The sequence below is a fragment of the Capricornis sumatraensis genome, chromosome 3 (assembly GCF_032405125.1).
Source record: "Capricornis sumatraensis isolate serow.1 chromosome 3, serow.2, whole genome shotgun sequence".
In the NCBI taxonomy this organism is placed as follows: Eukaryota; Metazoa; Chordata; class Mammalia; order Artiodactyla; family Bovidae; genus Capricornis; species Capricornis sumatraensis.
In genome coordinates, this window is record NC_091071.1 from 165,433,738 (window position 1) to 165,447,192 (window position 13,455).

At 37.1% G+C, this 13,455-nt stretch overlaps 1 protein-coding gene across 2 annotated transcripts in view; it reads right to left on the bottom strand.

The window, feature by feature from the left end:
* Nucleotides 1-13,455, bottom strand: part of S100PBP (S100P binding protein) — a 30,767-nt gene that overhangs the window by 17,157 nt on the left and 155 nt on the right. Inside the window, exons 2-5 of one of the 2 annotated variants that reach the window (XM_068968202.1) lie at nucleotides 10,553-10,669; nucleotides 8,991-9,838; nucleotides 8,458-8,543; nucleotides 6,978-7,081 (exon numbers count right to left, since the gene is read on the bottom strand). In XM_068968202.1, coding sequence (XP_068824303.1) covers nucleotides 6,978-7,081; nucleotides 8,458-8,543; nucleotides 8,991-9,836 — 1,036 coding nt within the window. In that variant the 5' untranslated portion in view covers nucleotides 9,837-9,838; nucleotides 10,553-10,669. Of the gene's footprint in view, nucleotides 1-6,977; nucleotides 7,082-8,457; nucleotides 8,547-8,990; nucleotides 9,839-10,552; nucleotides 10,670-13,455 lie in introns of both variants that reach the window. The other variant, XM_068968201.1, reaches the window with a different exon arrangement.

The window sequence follows — 13,455 nt, forward strand, 5'->3', positions numbered from 1 at the left end:
GAATTCCCATGCCCCAACTAAAGAATCCTACATGCTGCAACTACAAAGGTCCCACAAGCCACAACAAAGATCCTGCATGCCACAACTAAGACCTGACACAGCCAAATAAATGAATAAATACTTAAAAAAAAATAAAATGTTAAAAAAAAAACTGCACCAAGATATCTCAATAATGAATATAAATTATCAGATACAGTGGATAGAAAAGACTCTAAAAATTTTCAGAGAGAAAAAACAGGTCACATACAAAGAAAAAAAAAATTAAACTGAGGGACTTCCCTGGTGGTCCAGTGGTTGGAAATGCAGGGGATGAGGGTTCGATCCCTGGTTCAGGAACTAAGATCCCACATGCCCAGGGTTACTGAGCCCCCAAGCTCTAGAGCCTGCAGGCCACAACTAGAGAGAAGCCCACGCCCACAACGAAAGATCCTGCAAGGTAAAACTAAGACCTAGTGTAGGCAAAAACAAATAAATGAATATTTTTTAAAAATTAAACCAAAACCAGATTTCTTAACAGCAACACTGGATGTATGCCTTCAAATTTCTAAGCAAAAATGACTTTTCAATTTAGAATTCTCTATCAAACCATCAATCAAATATGAGGACAAAGACATTTTCAGATATGAAGGAGCCCCACAAATTTATTTCCTATATGCCCTTACTTAGAAATTCTCAAAAAAGAAAAAAGAAATTCTCAGAAGATGTGCTTCACTAAGACAAAGATCAAGAGAAAGAAATGGAATTTAGGAAATAGGATTTAACCCAAAAAGGCAGTAAAGGAAAATACTAAGATGACAGCTCTGCAGCAGGCCTAGAGAACAAGCAGTACAGATTAGAGCAGAAGAACAGAAGGCTCAAGGAAGAGAGTCTCCAGAAAATAATTAAAAAGGAATTGATAATTATTGGGCATATCTGAGCATTTGCAGGGGAAGAAGTGAGTAAGTGTGAACGACAGTCGCTCAGTTGTGTCTAACTCTTTGCGACCCCATGCACTGTAGTCCGCCAGGCTCCTCTGTCCATGGAATTCTCCAGACAAGAGTACTGGAGTGGATTGCCATTTCCTTCTCTAAGGGGAAGAAGGGGGAATACTAATAAGAATATCAGTTGCACTTGTAAAAAAACTAAAGATAAATTCATTTGTAATTTTTAAAAAGTGAGGTAATTAACAACTCCAGAAAAATAAATAAATTCAAGAAAGAGAAATGAAACCATAGTACTATACCACTTGGCTTTGCAGTATACAGTATTTACTTAGTTGTAATACAAATAATGAATACTGATTTAGGAATCATTAGGAAAGCTACCACCAGAAAACAGAAAATAGCAAGCATTGGTTGTTGTTCAGTCACTAAGTCACGTCCTACTCTTATGTTACTTTTTTAAAATCACAATTAAAAAAAAAGACTTACAGGGTCATGTCAGAAGACGTAGGAGCCCACTTAAAGGATTTCTCATTAGTCAAAACCGGAACAAATTAAGCAACAAAAAGGGTCATGACTATAACTGATTAGAAGATATTGATTTTTTTAAAAAACCATAATAGTGATACCAAAAAAACATTAAATTCTTCATACAAGAATTAACAACTAGTAATTCTAGAAAAAATGATATATTTAGAAAACAAACATTTCCTACACAACTCTGTGTAGTAGTTAATTCAGACAGAGATCACCAATGAATGTTCAAACCATTTAGATGAACAACAGTTGTGCAAGGATTTTCAAATGGTACCAAAGCATCACCCCCAAGATAATTTACTAATTACAAAGGGGAAAATGTACCTTCAAATGGAAAGATGTAGCAGTGAACATTTAACAAAGTGATCAAACTTAGCATCTCCATTAGTGGACCAATCTGTCATTAGATGGTGCCTCCTTACTTGATACAGGATGTATACACAATGGTATCTATGAATTATTCCAGCTTATCTTAAATGCTTAATCTGAATCTAATCCCTCCTCTAGGCCCAACTTCCAGTTTACAGGAAATACAGTGGATGGAGGAACAAGTTAAACACCACCACAAGGAAACAATCAGACACAATTCAGAAGGAGGGACAATCTACAAAACAAGTGACCTAGATTATGAGAGACTACGGAGACGATAACCAAACACATGATCCTTGATTAGATCCTGCTTGAACACTTTATAAGACATTTTTGGGAAAACTGGATGGAATACAGACTAGATATTAGATAATTTTAAGGAATTATGATTAAATATAAATTACCAAAAAACATGTGAAATGTTTAACCTCACTAATTATTAAAACAAAATGTTAAAATTTACTTATTAAATTGGTGGCAAAAATTAATACTAGTTTTTGGGGCAGGACAATTTGGTAACATTTAACAAAAGTTTTAAAAATGTTTATATACTTTACCCAGCAATTCCACTTCTAGGCATTCATCCTATAGAAATAAGAGTTGTACATAAACATTTATGAACCAGAATGTTCACTGCAGCATTACTAATGAAAATGGACATAACCTAATTTATCAAGATGGAATAATAAATTAGATGGTTCTTTTAATCATTAAACACCCTTTGAGATACTTAATATGGAAAGGTCCTTAAATACATTAAGTAAATGGAAGAGAGTAGTTATTTTTTGTGATCCTAGAGGGCAGAACGAGGAACTACCACTGGAAATTATAAGGAAGCACAAGTTGGTCAATGTAAGGACTAAGTTTCTAACACAATTTTCTGAAAAGAATCTGAAAAAGAATGAATATATGCACATATATAACTAAATCACTTTGCTATACACCTGAAACTAACACAACATTGTATATCACATTAAATAAAAAAGAATTTTCCAAGCAATAAACGGCCTGCTTCATGAGGTAACAAGTTCTGCACTATTAGATGCTAAGCAAAGGCTTAATAATCTTTTGGCAAAGATATATGGCATAGATTTACATGGTAGGAGATTAAGGAGAAGATCTTAATGGTACTTTCCAACTCTAAGAATTTATAATCCAATATAAAGTTATCTGTTAGTAGGGATGACAGAAAGAAAGTGGTAGGTATTTCTTTGTAAATGCTATTAACGACCCACATGACACTAAACTAAAAAGAGATTATACATATATTATAATAATGGAGTTGAAGGATGATTTAATTATTATATTCTGTATCAGTAATATACAAATTACTGACAAACTGAAAAAGATGATTTAACCTAATGCAGAGGGTTCAAATTGAACTGATAGGAACTAATTCTGAATCTGCCCCCTATTATTTCTCTGTGTCTAATAAGGAGCCTGCAGAGTTAAACTCTTCCAAGGTGTAAGCAGCACTAAACATTCCAAAAAGGACAGGAGGTGCTCTGCTCCTTCTCTTTGCTTCCGGCTGCTCAGAAATTCATATATAAAGAAAGGAGAGAAAGAATATGCCCATATCCCCCCTGCAATATGATATATAAAATCTTTAAATTTTTGAGATGTGGAAAGTGACACAGAATTTAGTATCACACTGGGTTTCTAGAAGGCAGAAGAAAACACTGGAGGCCTATGAAGGTTTTAGAGTAGCTGGTAATGTCGGAAATTCTTAGATGTCAAAAAAGAAATTCCCTAAAAGATGCACTTAAGAAAAAAACAAACCTTTTATTATGGAAAATTTCAAATATACACAAAAGTAGAGAACAGCATATAATAAGCACCCTCACCTTCAATCACTCAGTCATTGAGCTTCATTTATCAACATTTTTGTAAAGCTGTTTTCTCTAATTTTTCAGATTGAGTTTTTATATTGTTTTGTTTTTCAATTTATAAACAAGTACCTGACATCACATTATTTTACCTATAAAAACTTCAGTATGAAAAGACACAATTTCTTGCTAATAATACTATTCAATAAACTTGCTATGGCAATGTACTGTTCTATGTATTATAATACTTACACATATAATTTTCATGTCTTCATCTTATAAATGAGAAAACTGAGTTTTCACTGGCTCAAGGTCACAAAGTCTGTAAGCAGTGGTGCTAGGGTATGAACCCAGATGTTAACTCTAGACCAGACTTTGTTCTCCCAACCATTAAAGCAACTGACTTTTCTCTTAGTTATTCTAGTTGTTCCTTATGGGATACAGATTGTTGCCAGGAGCCAGCACGGAAGCTCCCACTCATGACAAGGTCATGTGGAAGAGAGCTGATGAGCAAGGCAGATCAGGACTCAAGGGACCCCCTGGACCTGCTCGAGCATCTACCCCAAAGCCAGAATCTGTCTGTCTTACTATTTTGTGCCTTTCACCAACTCTTCTGACATTAACAGGGGGCTATCCCCAACCACCTTTCTCTGGGAAAAAATCAACTTAGGGCTCTAGTTGATAAGTCTCTTGGGCATGAAAGGAATATTTCAATTCAAACCCCCTCTGTTGGCATTCTAGCTTGCTTGGCAGGTTTATCCAGGCTCTTGCAGCTACACTTGTGATTGTTCACAGCCTCCCAACTGTGAGAGGCACGGGAAGCCTAAAACATTCTAAAAATATAGAGCCTTTCGAAGAGTTAAAAACTATTAGAGTAGTGCTGGTGTAGGATTTCATTGTTGAGCCAATGCTTGCTGCCAAGTTCCCATATCCCTTATCCATTGTGCACCTGGGAGTGCATTAGTTAACATAGTTGGAATGTAAGAAAAACAAGCAGTAGCCTTGGAATTAACCACATCAGACCTTTGAGCTAAGTGGTTCTTTCTTTGTTGTAACTCACTGCACCTTTGCTCCGTGAAAATGTAACTCTGTTTAATACTTTCTGAGGCTGACACAGATTAAAAATATAAAGAAAAAACATTTCAAGGGAAAATAAGTTTTCTGGTTGAGCAGCCTTTATCAAAAGAGGGTCATAAAATGTCCACAGGCCTCCAAGGCCAGAAGATAATGTACACAACATTGTTTATGGGAAAGGTATGCAAAAAAAATCCTGATTTCGATAAAGACAAAACAGATGTAATGTTTGGGTTGACTCTGCATGACTGCATCTTTCATTTCCCTCTATGTACAAGTCAAGGTATAAAAGTTCCTTTTGAAAATACAGTTATAGGCCTCGCTCACCAAAGCTTGGTCACCCCGTGTCGTTCTTTCTTTCTCTCTCTCCCTTTATTTTTCAGGCTGATCCCTTGGAGCGCAGAGGCTCTCTGAGTTCACTTTCCTGCCTGGGGTTCTAAGACCCTCTCAAGAAGGTGCTCTGCACGTAGGCGCCTGTGGCCTACGTGAACAGAGCAAGTCCCGTGCTGGGGCTTTATTGGCTTTCTGCGTAAACCAAGGAATATCAACCTCTTTCTCTCCTCTATTTTCTTATCTGCAACATTATTTCTTTATCTCTCTCTAAATCTCTCTCGCTGATGCGGTCTCCCCTGAGGGTACCCCTGGATCCTGCTGGGGCTAGACCCCAGCAGATTGTTGTGATAAAATGGAAGAGGGATTGTTGAATGAGGAAGAGATTGGAAAAGATACAGTAATATGAGCAGCTACTCACTGCTCTTCCCATGAAATTTTCTTTTTAAATGCCCCAAATGAGAAAGGAAAATGTGACTGGATATGATCATTGTCAACTACCTAAGATATAAAAGAAAGTAAGTCACCTTAGAGAGGGGAGCAACGATCAAGTCTCTTCCACAGAGGTTGAATATAAATGAACTACTTTTAATCTGCCCCTTTAATGACAGCAGGGGTGGGGGTGGGGATGTCTCTAGTTTCACACATCCTTTTAGTTCAAGCAAAGGGATCTCACAAGAGGAGGGCCAAGCAATCAGTACACATGTACTTAATTGCTTAATGAAATCTGAGGAAAAACATAAAAGAACCTGGAGTAAAAATTCTTCTGGCTGATATCTCAGAGTTCTCAACCTTTAGCTCATAGCCTTATAAAACAAAAAAGAAAAAACTACCAAGTAATTCAAGATTTGTCAAAGAAAGGAGAGTTCTCCTTGGATCTTTGGCCAAAAATCCTTCTAAAATCCTCCCTACTGATTTACAATAGATCTTAGAGTAACTGAACTAAATTATCTTCTGTGTGGAGGCTGCTTAGGACATCCTTCTTTCCCAAACACAAACTCCTTCCCTGTTCCTACTTCACTTCATTCATAGTTATATTAGAACACTAACCAATATTGCAGGATAATTATGTTTTCTTTCTCTGGACTATCAACTTCCAGAGTCCAAGACCCACCTTACTCTTTACATTTTCAATCCCTTACCTTCAAACTGAGCACTACTGAAAGTACCTGAGAAAACTGTGTTGAATGAATAGAGAAAGAAGCTAAGATGATAGAATATGAACTGATCTTTCTGAGAAGCATTTCTTTCATCAGTATTTTCTAACCTCCATAACTTAAGTATAATTTACAAGCTTCCCTTTAGGAGTCTTCCCAACAAGTAATAGTTTAGGATTAACAAAAACATGAACCATAGTCTCCTGAGGTCTAGAGAAAGAATCTAGCCATTTTGGTTTGCAACAGCTTTTAACCGACTAGGAAAAACTCACACTGAAGATTCTGAATGGTAGCCAACCCTTCCAAGAGCTTTTATTCAGATGCCAAGATGCAAGATGGTATCCAAAATACCTACTTTTTACTTTTAAAGGCTGAAGGCAACAGGGATAAAAATTAAAAAAAAACAGAAATACAATGATTACTAAGCAGCGCCTGGTTGTCATTTCTACTATTTTTCAGACCAAAAAAATCCGAAGCAAAAAAAATCCCAGACAAAAAATGTCTGGTTATAGACCTCAACCATGGGGGAGACTCTTTTCATATACTGGTATGAGTCGTCTTGGATGCCTCTCTAATACTAGTTAGCCAAACAAGTTTGAGGATTATCTGGTTAGGCAATCCCTTAAAGTGAAAACCTTTAAGGAAATTACCTTTCTCACCAACTTATAAAAATTCAAGACGATCTCCCAGTTTAAGCTATATCACACTGGAATAAAAAAGTCTCATCATATTTTTTATAGGCCATTCTTTGGTTACCATGTTACCTTGGTTTGAATCCACTGGGTCTTCTATATGAGCAATGACATTCCTGAGATAACTTTGCTTCTGCTTTTCTAGGTCTGACGGTGAAAATGTTGGAACATTAGTCCTTTAACAAAGCAAATCAGGAGGAAAAACAATCGGTTAGAACCGTGAGTAGAGTGCTTTGTACAGAGAAGTCATATACTGTTGATGGATTGTGTGCGCTTAGTTGCTCGGTTGTGTCCGACTCTTTGCAATGCCATGGACTGTAGCCCAGGCTCCTTTGTCCATGAGGATTCTTGAGGCAAGAATACTGGAGTGGGTTGCCATGCCCGCCTCCAAGGGATCTTCCCAAACCAGGGATCAAACCCAGGCCTCCGCATTGCATGTTAATTCTTTACCATCTGAGCCACCAAGGAAGCGATGGATTAGAACAACTAACTCTCAAAACACTAAGATGCAATGAGAAAAGACAGTGTTAGTCACATAATGCAAAGCTGCAATCAAATACAGAGCTGAGGAAAAAAGATACAACCTCCTGTTAACAAAGTATAGCAAAGTGAAGACTACCTACTCCACAGAGAGAGAAAGCATTTTGAGAAATTCAAGGTAGGTAAGGAAATAACTAACTTCATAGAGCCACACAAAAATTGAGTAAGATAAAGACCAAAAAGAATCAGCTAGATCTGGCAATCTTTGCTCATGCTGATTACACTGTACTGAGTATCTGTGGATGAGATCGTGAATTTATTACTGCCCTAAGTAGCCTGACTTATATACCTTGGTATAATTTTCATTGTATGCAATTCACAAAGCTCCTTGAAGTAACCCAAACAAAACAAAGAAAAAAAAAAAAGAAAACTGGGATTAGGAGGTTATAGTCAAAGGACTTTAGCCTTATTGTACTACTGAAAAAATTCAATATCTGTAATCAAATTTTTAAAAAATCTCACTGTAAGGAAGCACATATGACACAACCTAAAAAAATAGCTTTGCTAATTGAAAAGGCCCATGTAGAGATACTGCCATCTCCTGGCAATAAGAGAATAGACTAAAAAGGTAACCCAAATCTGCAACCTTTGTAAAACTGTTTCACCAAGGACAGATATACACAAGTTGGGAGAAATGTTTAAATGACTTTCTACATAGATATATCTTAACATTTTTGTTAAAATTATTCTAACTTCCTATGCCTGTGACCAGGCTTCCCCACACATAGGAAAAGAAATCTTACATTTAAACAGTGCTTTCACTAAAGTGTTTTTTCTTCTTAAAAATAACCCTATGAGGCAGCAGAGAAGGCATCATTAGCCTCATTTTATTGACAAAGAAACTGAGGTCATTTGACTTGCCCAAGATCACACAGTTATTGGTAGTCCCAGAACTTCAAGTATGCTTACTCGTGGCGCAGGGCTTTTTTCCCACACTAAGGAGAAACTCAGGAGAGGAAGAAAGCAATTGAATAGAACCAAGAGAAACCAGACTATTTCACTATATCCTTACCTCGTTTTGGCTTGCAGAACAGGAATGACTTTGCCTAGTCTTTTTTCATGGACCTTTAGCTTCCCAGAATCCTTGTCAAGAACATCCTGCTTTTTTCAGAGCAGAAGGAATGAAGAAGGAAAGATGGCCTTAGTTATAAGAAAATAACTGAAAATATTACTTATGGAAATATTCTTGAACTAAAGGTTATACAAGCATACTTGTGAACTTTACTGTACTAGGTACTAACACAGGTGCTTTAAATGAGATAATGATAGTAATCTCAACAAAAAAAGTAAAATAGTAAAATCATCATCTTATTCAATAAATGGTTAATTTTATATGTTACTGTGAATATATTATTTAATTAATTTTCAATATATTATAAAGTACTACTTACTCCAATTTATAGATAAGAAATTGTGAGGAAACAGAGAAGCTAAATAATTTGCCCAGGGACACAGTGCTAGTTAGGCTTCAAACCCCAATTTATCTGAATACAAAGCTCTGTTATATAGTTTCATTCCTCTCTTCACCTTGAAAAACATACTTACCTTGCTTGATGAACTGGAAACTGGTAACTTCATTTCAAAACTTGATTTATATGATCCATTTCTCTGGGATGACCCTGTATTAGGAGTCTCTGAATGGTCCAAGATCTGAGAGAATACAGGCGTAGGTTTCTTACTGTCGGACATATTTTTATCAGAGACAGTATGTTGAAAATTATTGTTTGAAGAAGGGAGTGGGGGCCCATCATAGGCAGAGTTATTGGGGCTGATCCCTTCAGATTCTGTGCAAAGTGTGCTCTCATTTGGGCTAAGATCATCTTCTCTCATCTCTTCCCCAAGGGAGGAGGGTTTTTCAGTAATTCTGGATGTAACTTTGGACACATAAGTCTTGTCCTTATCAAGTACATCACAAACTGTTGGATCAAATGGTGCAACTGTAACTTTTATAAGATTCTTTTCTAGTGCAAAGCGTCTGTTCAACGGTTTCGTAGGAGTTGGTCCATGACCAACTGATATAGTTAGTTGAGGTAGTTTGAATGTGTCAGGGGTCTCAGCTTCTGGTCCCATGTTGTACGGTGAATCTTTCTCTTGGGGAATGTCAAGTGGAATTTGACTCCCTTTCTCTCCCTTCTCAACATTCCTGCTGTCATCACTAGGCAACCCTCCTCCCCAAGGAAAGTGCTCATTTGATAGGTCATCATCCTTCAAGAGTTCCTGAATCTGTTCCTCTGTGAAACTGAAATGGCCATCATCTTCTCCATCAGATAGCTCCAGCAAGGAGTCATCCAATTCATCCTCATCCAAGGAACTCCAAGAAAAAGGAGCATTGTCTTTAGGCAAGAGAGAGGTACCAGAAGACTGTTCAGAGGGGACTAGTGAGCACATCATATCTGGAGAAATAAGAGGCAGTTTCACTGAGAACAGGAAATATCCTTTTATCAACTCCAATCTGCTTTAGAGAGTTATGGTGTCTTAGTATTTCAAATTCTTTGCACTATGATTTGTAACACGAGAAAGTTTTAAGATATTTAACTTCACCAGAATCATGGAAATAGGTATCAAAACAATGAGTTTTTTTTTTTTCTATCAAAGTGGCAAAAATAAAAATGACACAATAATCTATTCTGGTGAGAATGTGAGAAACAAGGATTTTCACATACTATCAGTGAGAGTGTAAGTCAGTACAATATTTTGTGGAGAGTAATTTGGCCATAGCATCTGACTCAGCAATTTCACTTCTGGAAATTTACCTTGCAGATACCTGTACAAAGGCACACAGATATAGTTACAAAGGTGTTCAAAGCAGCATTATTCAGAACATCCAAATATTGGAAACAACTAGATGTCCATCACCAGAACTGTTCACTAAAATCATGGTGCATTCATCTTATGGAATACTTTACAATTATTTAAAAACAATGAAGTGGATCTGTATGTACTATCACTGGAATAATATCTAAAACACACAACAAAACAAATACACATATATAAAATGTTTGAATTTTCACAGTGTATACTTTTTAGAAAACACACCCATATTACTTTTGAAATTTAAAAAGAAACAACTTGATGCATACAAGAAGAAAAAAAATTGTCTTTCATACTGTGTGGAGCTGTTGGTGTGATCCCTGCCTTTGCCACGAGACCAAATGGAAAAAGGGTTCAGCTCCTGCTAGCTGTTCCTTTCGGGAGACTTGTCAAAATGATTGACTCCCACCTTCCTGCAGGCACAAAGAAAATTAGAGGATCTTCTCATCACTTTCAACTCTGCTAATTACAAAGTCAACTGCATTATGCTTTAAGACACTCCATCTATTAATTTCGATCTTGGTATTTTTTAAAATACCACAAAGTTGGATTCTGAGTCAAGAACATCAAAGAAAAATCTTTAGAGGAAAAATTATGCAACTTAAGGAACTAGTTTTCTTCCTCCCAACAATTTATACTTTCTTAAGAATATCATTTGTTCTAGTAGGATGAACATGGTCTTGAGAGTCTAAAGACCTAGGCTACAGTCCTGGTTCTGTCACTAACTAGTTGTGATAATTTGGGCAAACCATTTAACCAGGGACTTGTTTCGACTTGTTTCCTCATTTAAAAAATATGGAAGGGATAGAGAACTGATGTCTAAGATTTCACCAAGATCCAAAAGTTGTAGTCATGACCATACATACAAAAACCTCATTTTCAATACATACATAAACACAAAGAACAGGTCTAGAAAAACACAACACAAAATTGATGATTAATAACCTGCAAGGGGCATCGACAGAGGGACAAGGGGAGACTTCACTATTTTACTTAATATTTATATATACTTGTGTAATTAAAAATTAGGTCTTAAGTAGCTAACGATGGACCTGAATTCTCATTATTTTCTAGATGGCAAAAGTGATAGAAAATTTGGAAAATTCTTATAGCCTTTTAACTGTAAATTCTTCCCCACCCCACTTCCCTCTCTAAATTTTAGTTCTGGTTCATGCATTCTTTCAGAAAACATTTTCTGAACTACTATCAACACACATGACTGAGCTAGATAGTATGTCTCTATATGGCTTCTTAGAAATAAAGATATGGATTCCACCCTCAAAGAATGTATAATCTTCCAACAGAGACAACAGTCAAGTTACGCATCAATGTGAGAAAACACAAAATGGTATGGGCAATAAAGCACTACAGAACCACCTGAAGTAATGTATGTTAACTAAACTCACTGTTGCAATCATCTTGCATTATAGGCATATGTCAAGCCATGTTGTAAACCTTAAACCAATACAATGTTAGTCACTCAGTCGTGTCCGACTCTTTGCAACCCCATGGATTGTAGCCCACCAGGCTCCTCTGTCCATGGGATTCTCCAGGCAAGAATACTGGGGTGGGTTGCCATCTCCTTCTCCAGGGGATCTTCCCAACCCAGGGATCGAACCTGGGTCTCCTGCATTACAGGCAGATTATTTACCGACTGATCCACCAGGGAAGCCCCAAACTAATACAGTGTTATATGGGAATTATATCTCAATAAAACAGGGAAAAGTAAAAAAAAAAAAAAAAGCCTTGCTCATCTTAGAAATGAGATAAATGGGACAAAAAGGGAAAAACTATTAAGCACCTATACTATAAACTACACTCTGTGAGACACATTTTACAACTCTAACTCATGTAACTGTATAACACAGGTCTTATCAAAGAAATTAAACTGTTACAGTCAAACTTAAGAATTGCTATGACTTTTTATCTTATTTTACCAATTTTTTAGCAATCATGGAAGAGTTCTAGGCACCAGGCTTCCCAGGTGGCGCTAGGGGTAAAGAATCTGCCTGCCTATGCAGGAGATGCAAGAGAGAGATGCTGCTTGGATCCCTGAGTCAGGAAAATTCCCTGGAGTAGGAAATGGCAACCCACTCCAGTATTCTTGCCTGGGAAATCTCATCAACAGAGGAGCCTGGCGGGCTACAGGCCATGGGGCCACAAACAGCTGGACACAACTGAGTGACTGAACACAAACTCTAAGCACTGAAGCAGGTGTCTCTATGAAGGAAAAAGTAATTTCTCTGCCCCGTGACTGGGTTATAGTTATTTATTTTGGCAGCAATAGAAAAAAGGTTTACTTTTGAAAAATGTTTCCTTTACTTAATAAAGTTTGTGCTTGTCAAGCCCAAGTATGACAGACACTGGGGTTAAGTAGCCATTTTCTGAGAAGCTCTGAGTCACTACCACCACTCTCCTACTCCTTCCAAAAGTCTAGTCATGGGAATTCCCAGGTAGTCCAGTTAGGTTAAGGATTCTGCGCTTCCACTGCAGGGAGCATGGGATCCTACATATTGTGCGATACAGCCAAAAAAACACAAAAAACAAAGGGTCTAGTCCAAGCACTTGCTTAACCAAATGAAGAAGTCAATACATTTTCACTCTTGGGAAACTAAAGTTCAGAGGCATTTAATGTACCGAGTATACAGAGCTAATATGCTAGAACAAGGATCCAAACCCAAGTCTAATTTCAAAGGCAATGTTTTCTCTTGCCTTTTCTACTATCCTTGTGATAGACTTGCCCAGAGTCAGTCAGCAAACGGCAATCTTCTACATTCGGTACACTCTCTAATGTACTATGAAGGATGCAGACATCAAAGAGGGCTTTTGGTCCCTTGGCAAAAATAATTTAAGCCTCTGTATTATGCACAGGCTCTGCTTGATTTCCCAAGTGGAATAGAAGAATGTAGAAATGACCTGTGAATGTGGTCAAACCTCAATGGAAAAAAAAAATCATTACTTGCTAACTTTACTATGCACACACAGGACCAACAGTCCCCACAGCCACTGAAAGCATCAATTCCTTTGCCACATGACATCCAGAGGCACAGAGCCAGCTCTTCTGAGCTTTCCTCACAGGATGCTCCAATTGGTCTAACTTTGCTCTAAATTTGCATGTTCTTAGCATGCAAAACAATACCATAAACATATATTTAACTTGCACAAATCATTCTCTTTACAATTTTATTACCTCATTAAA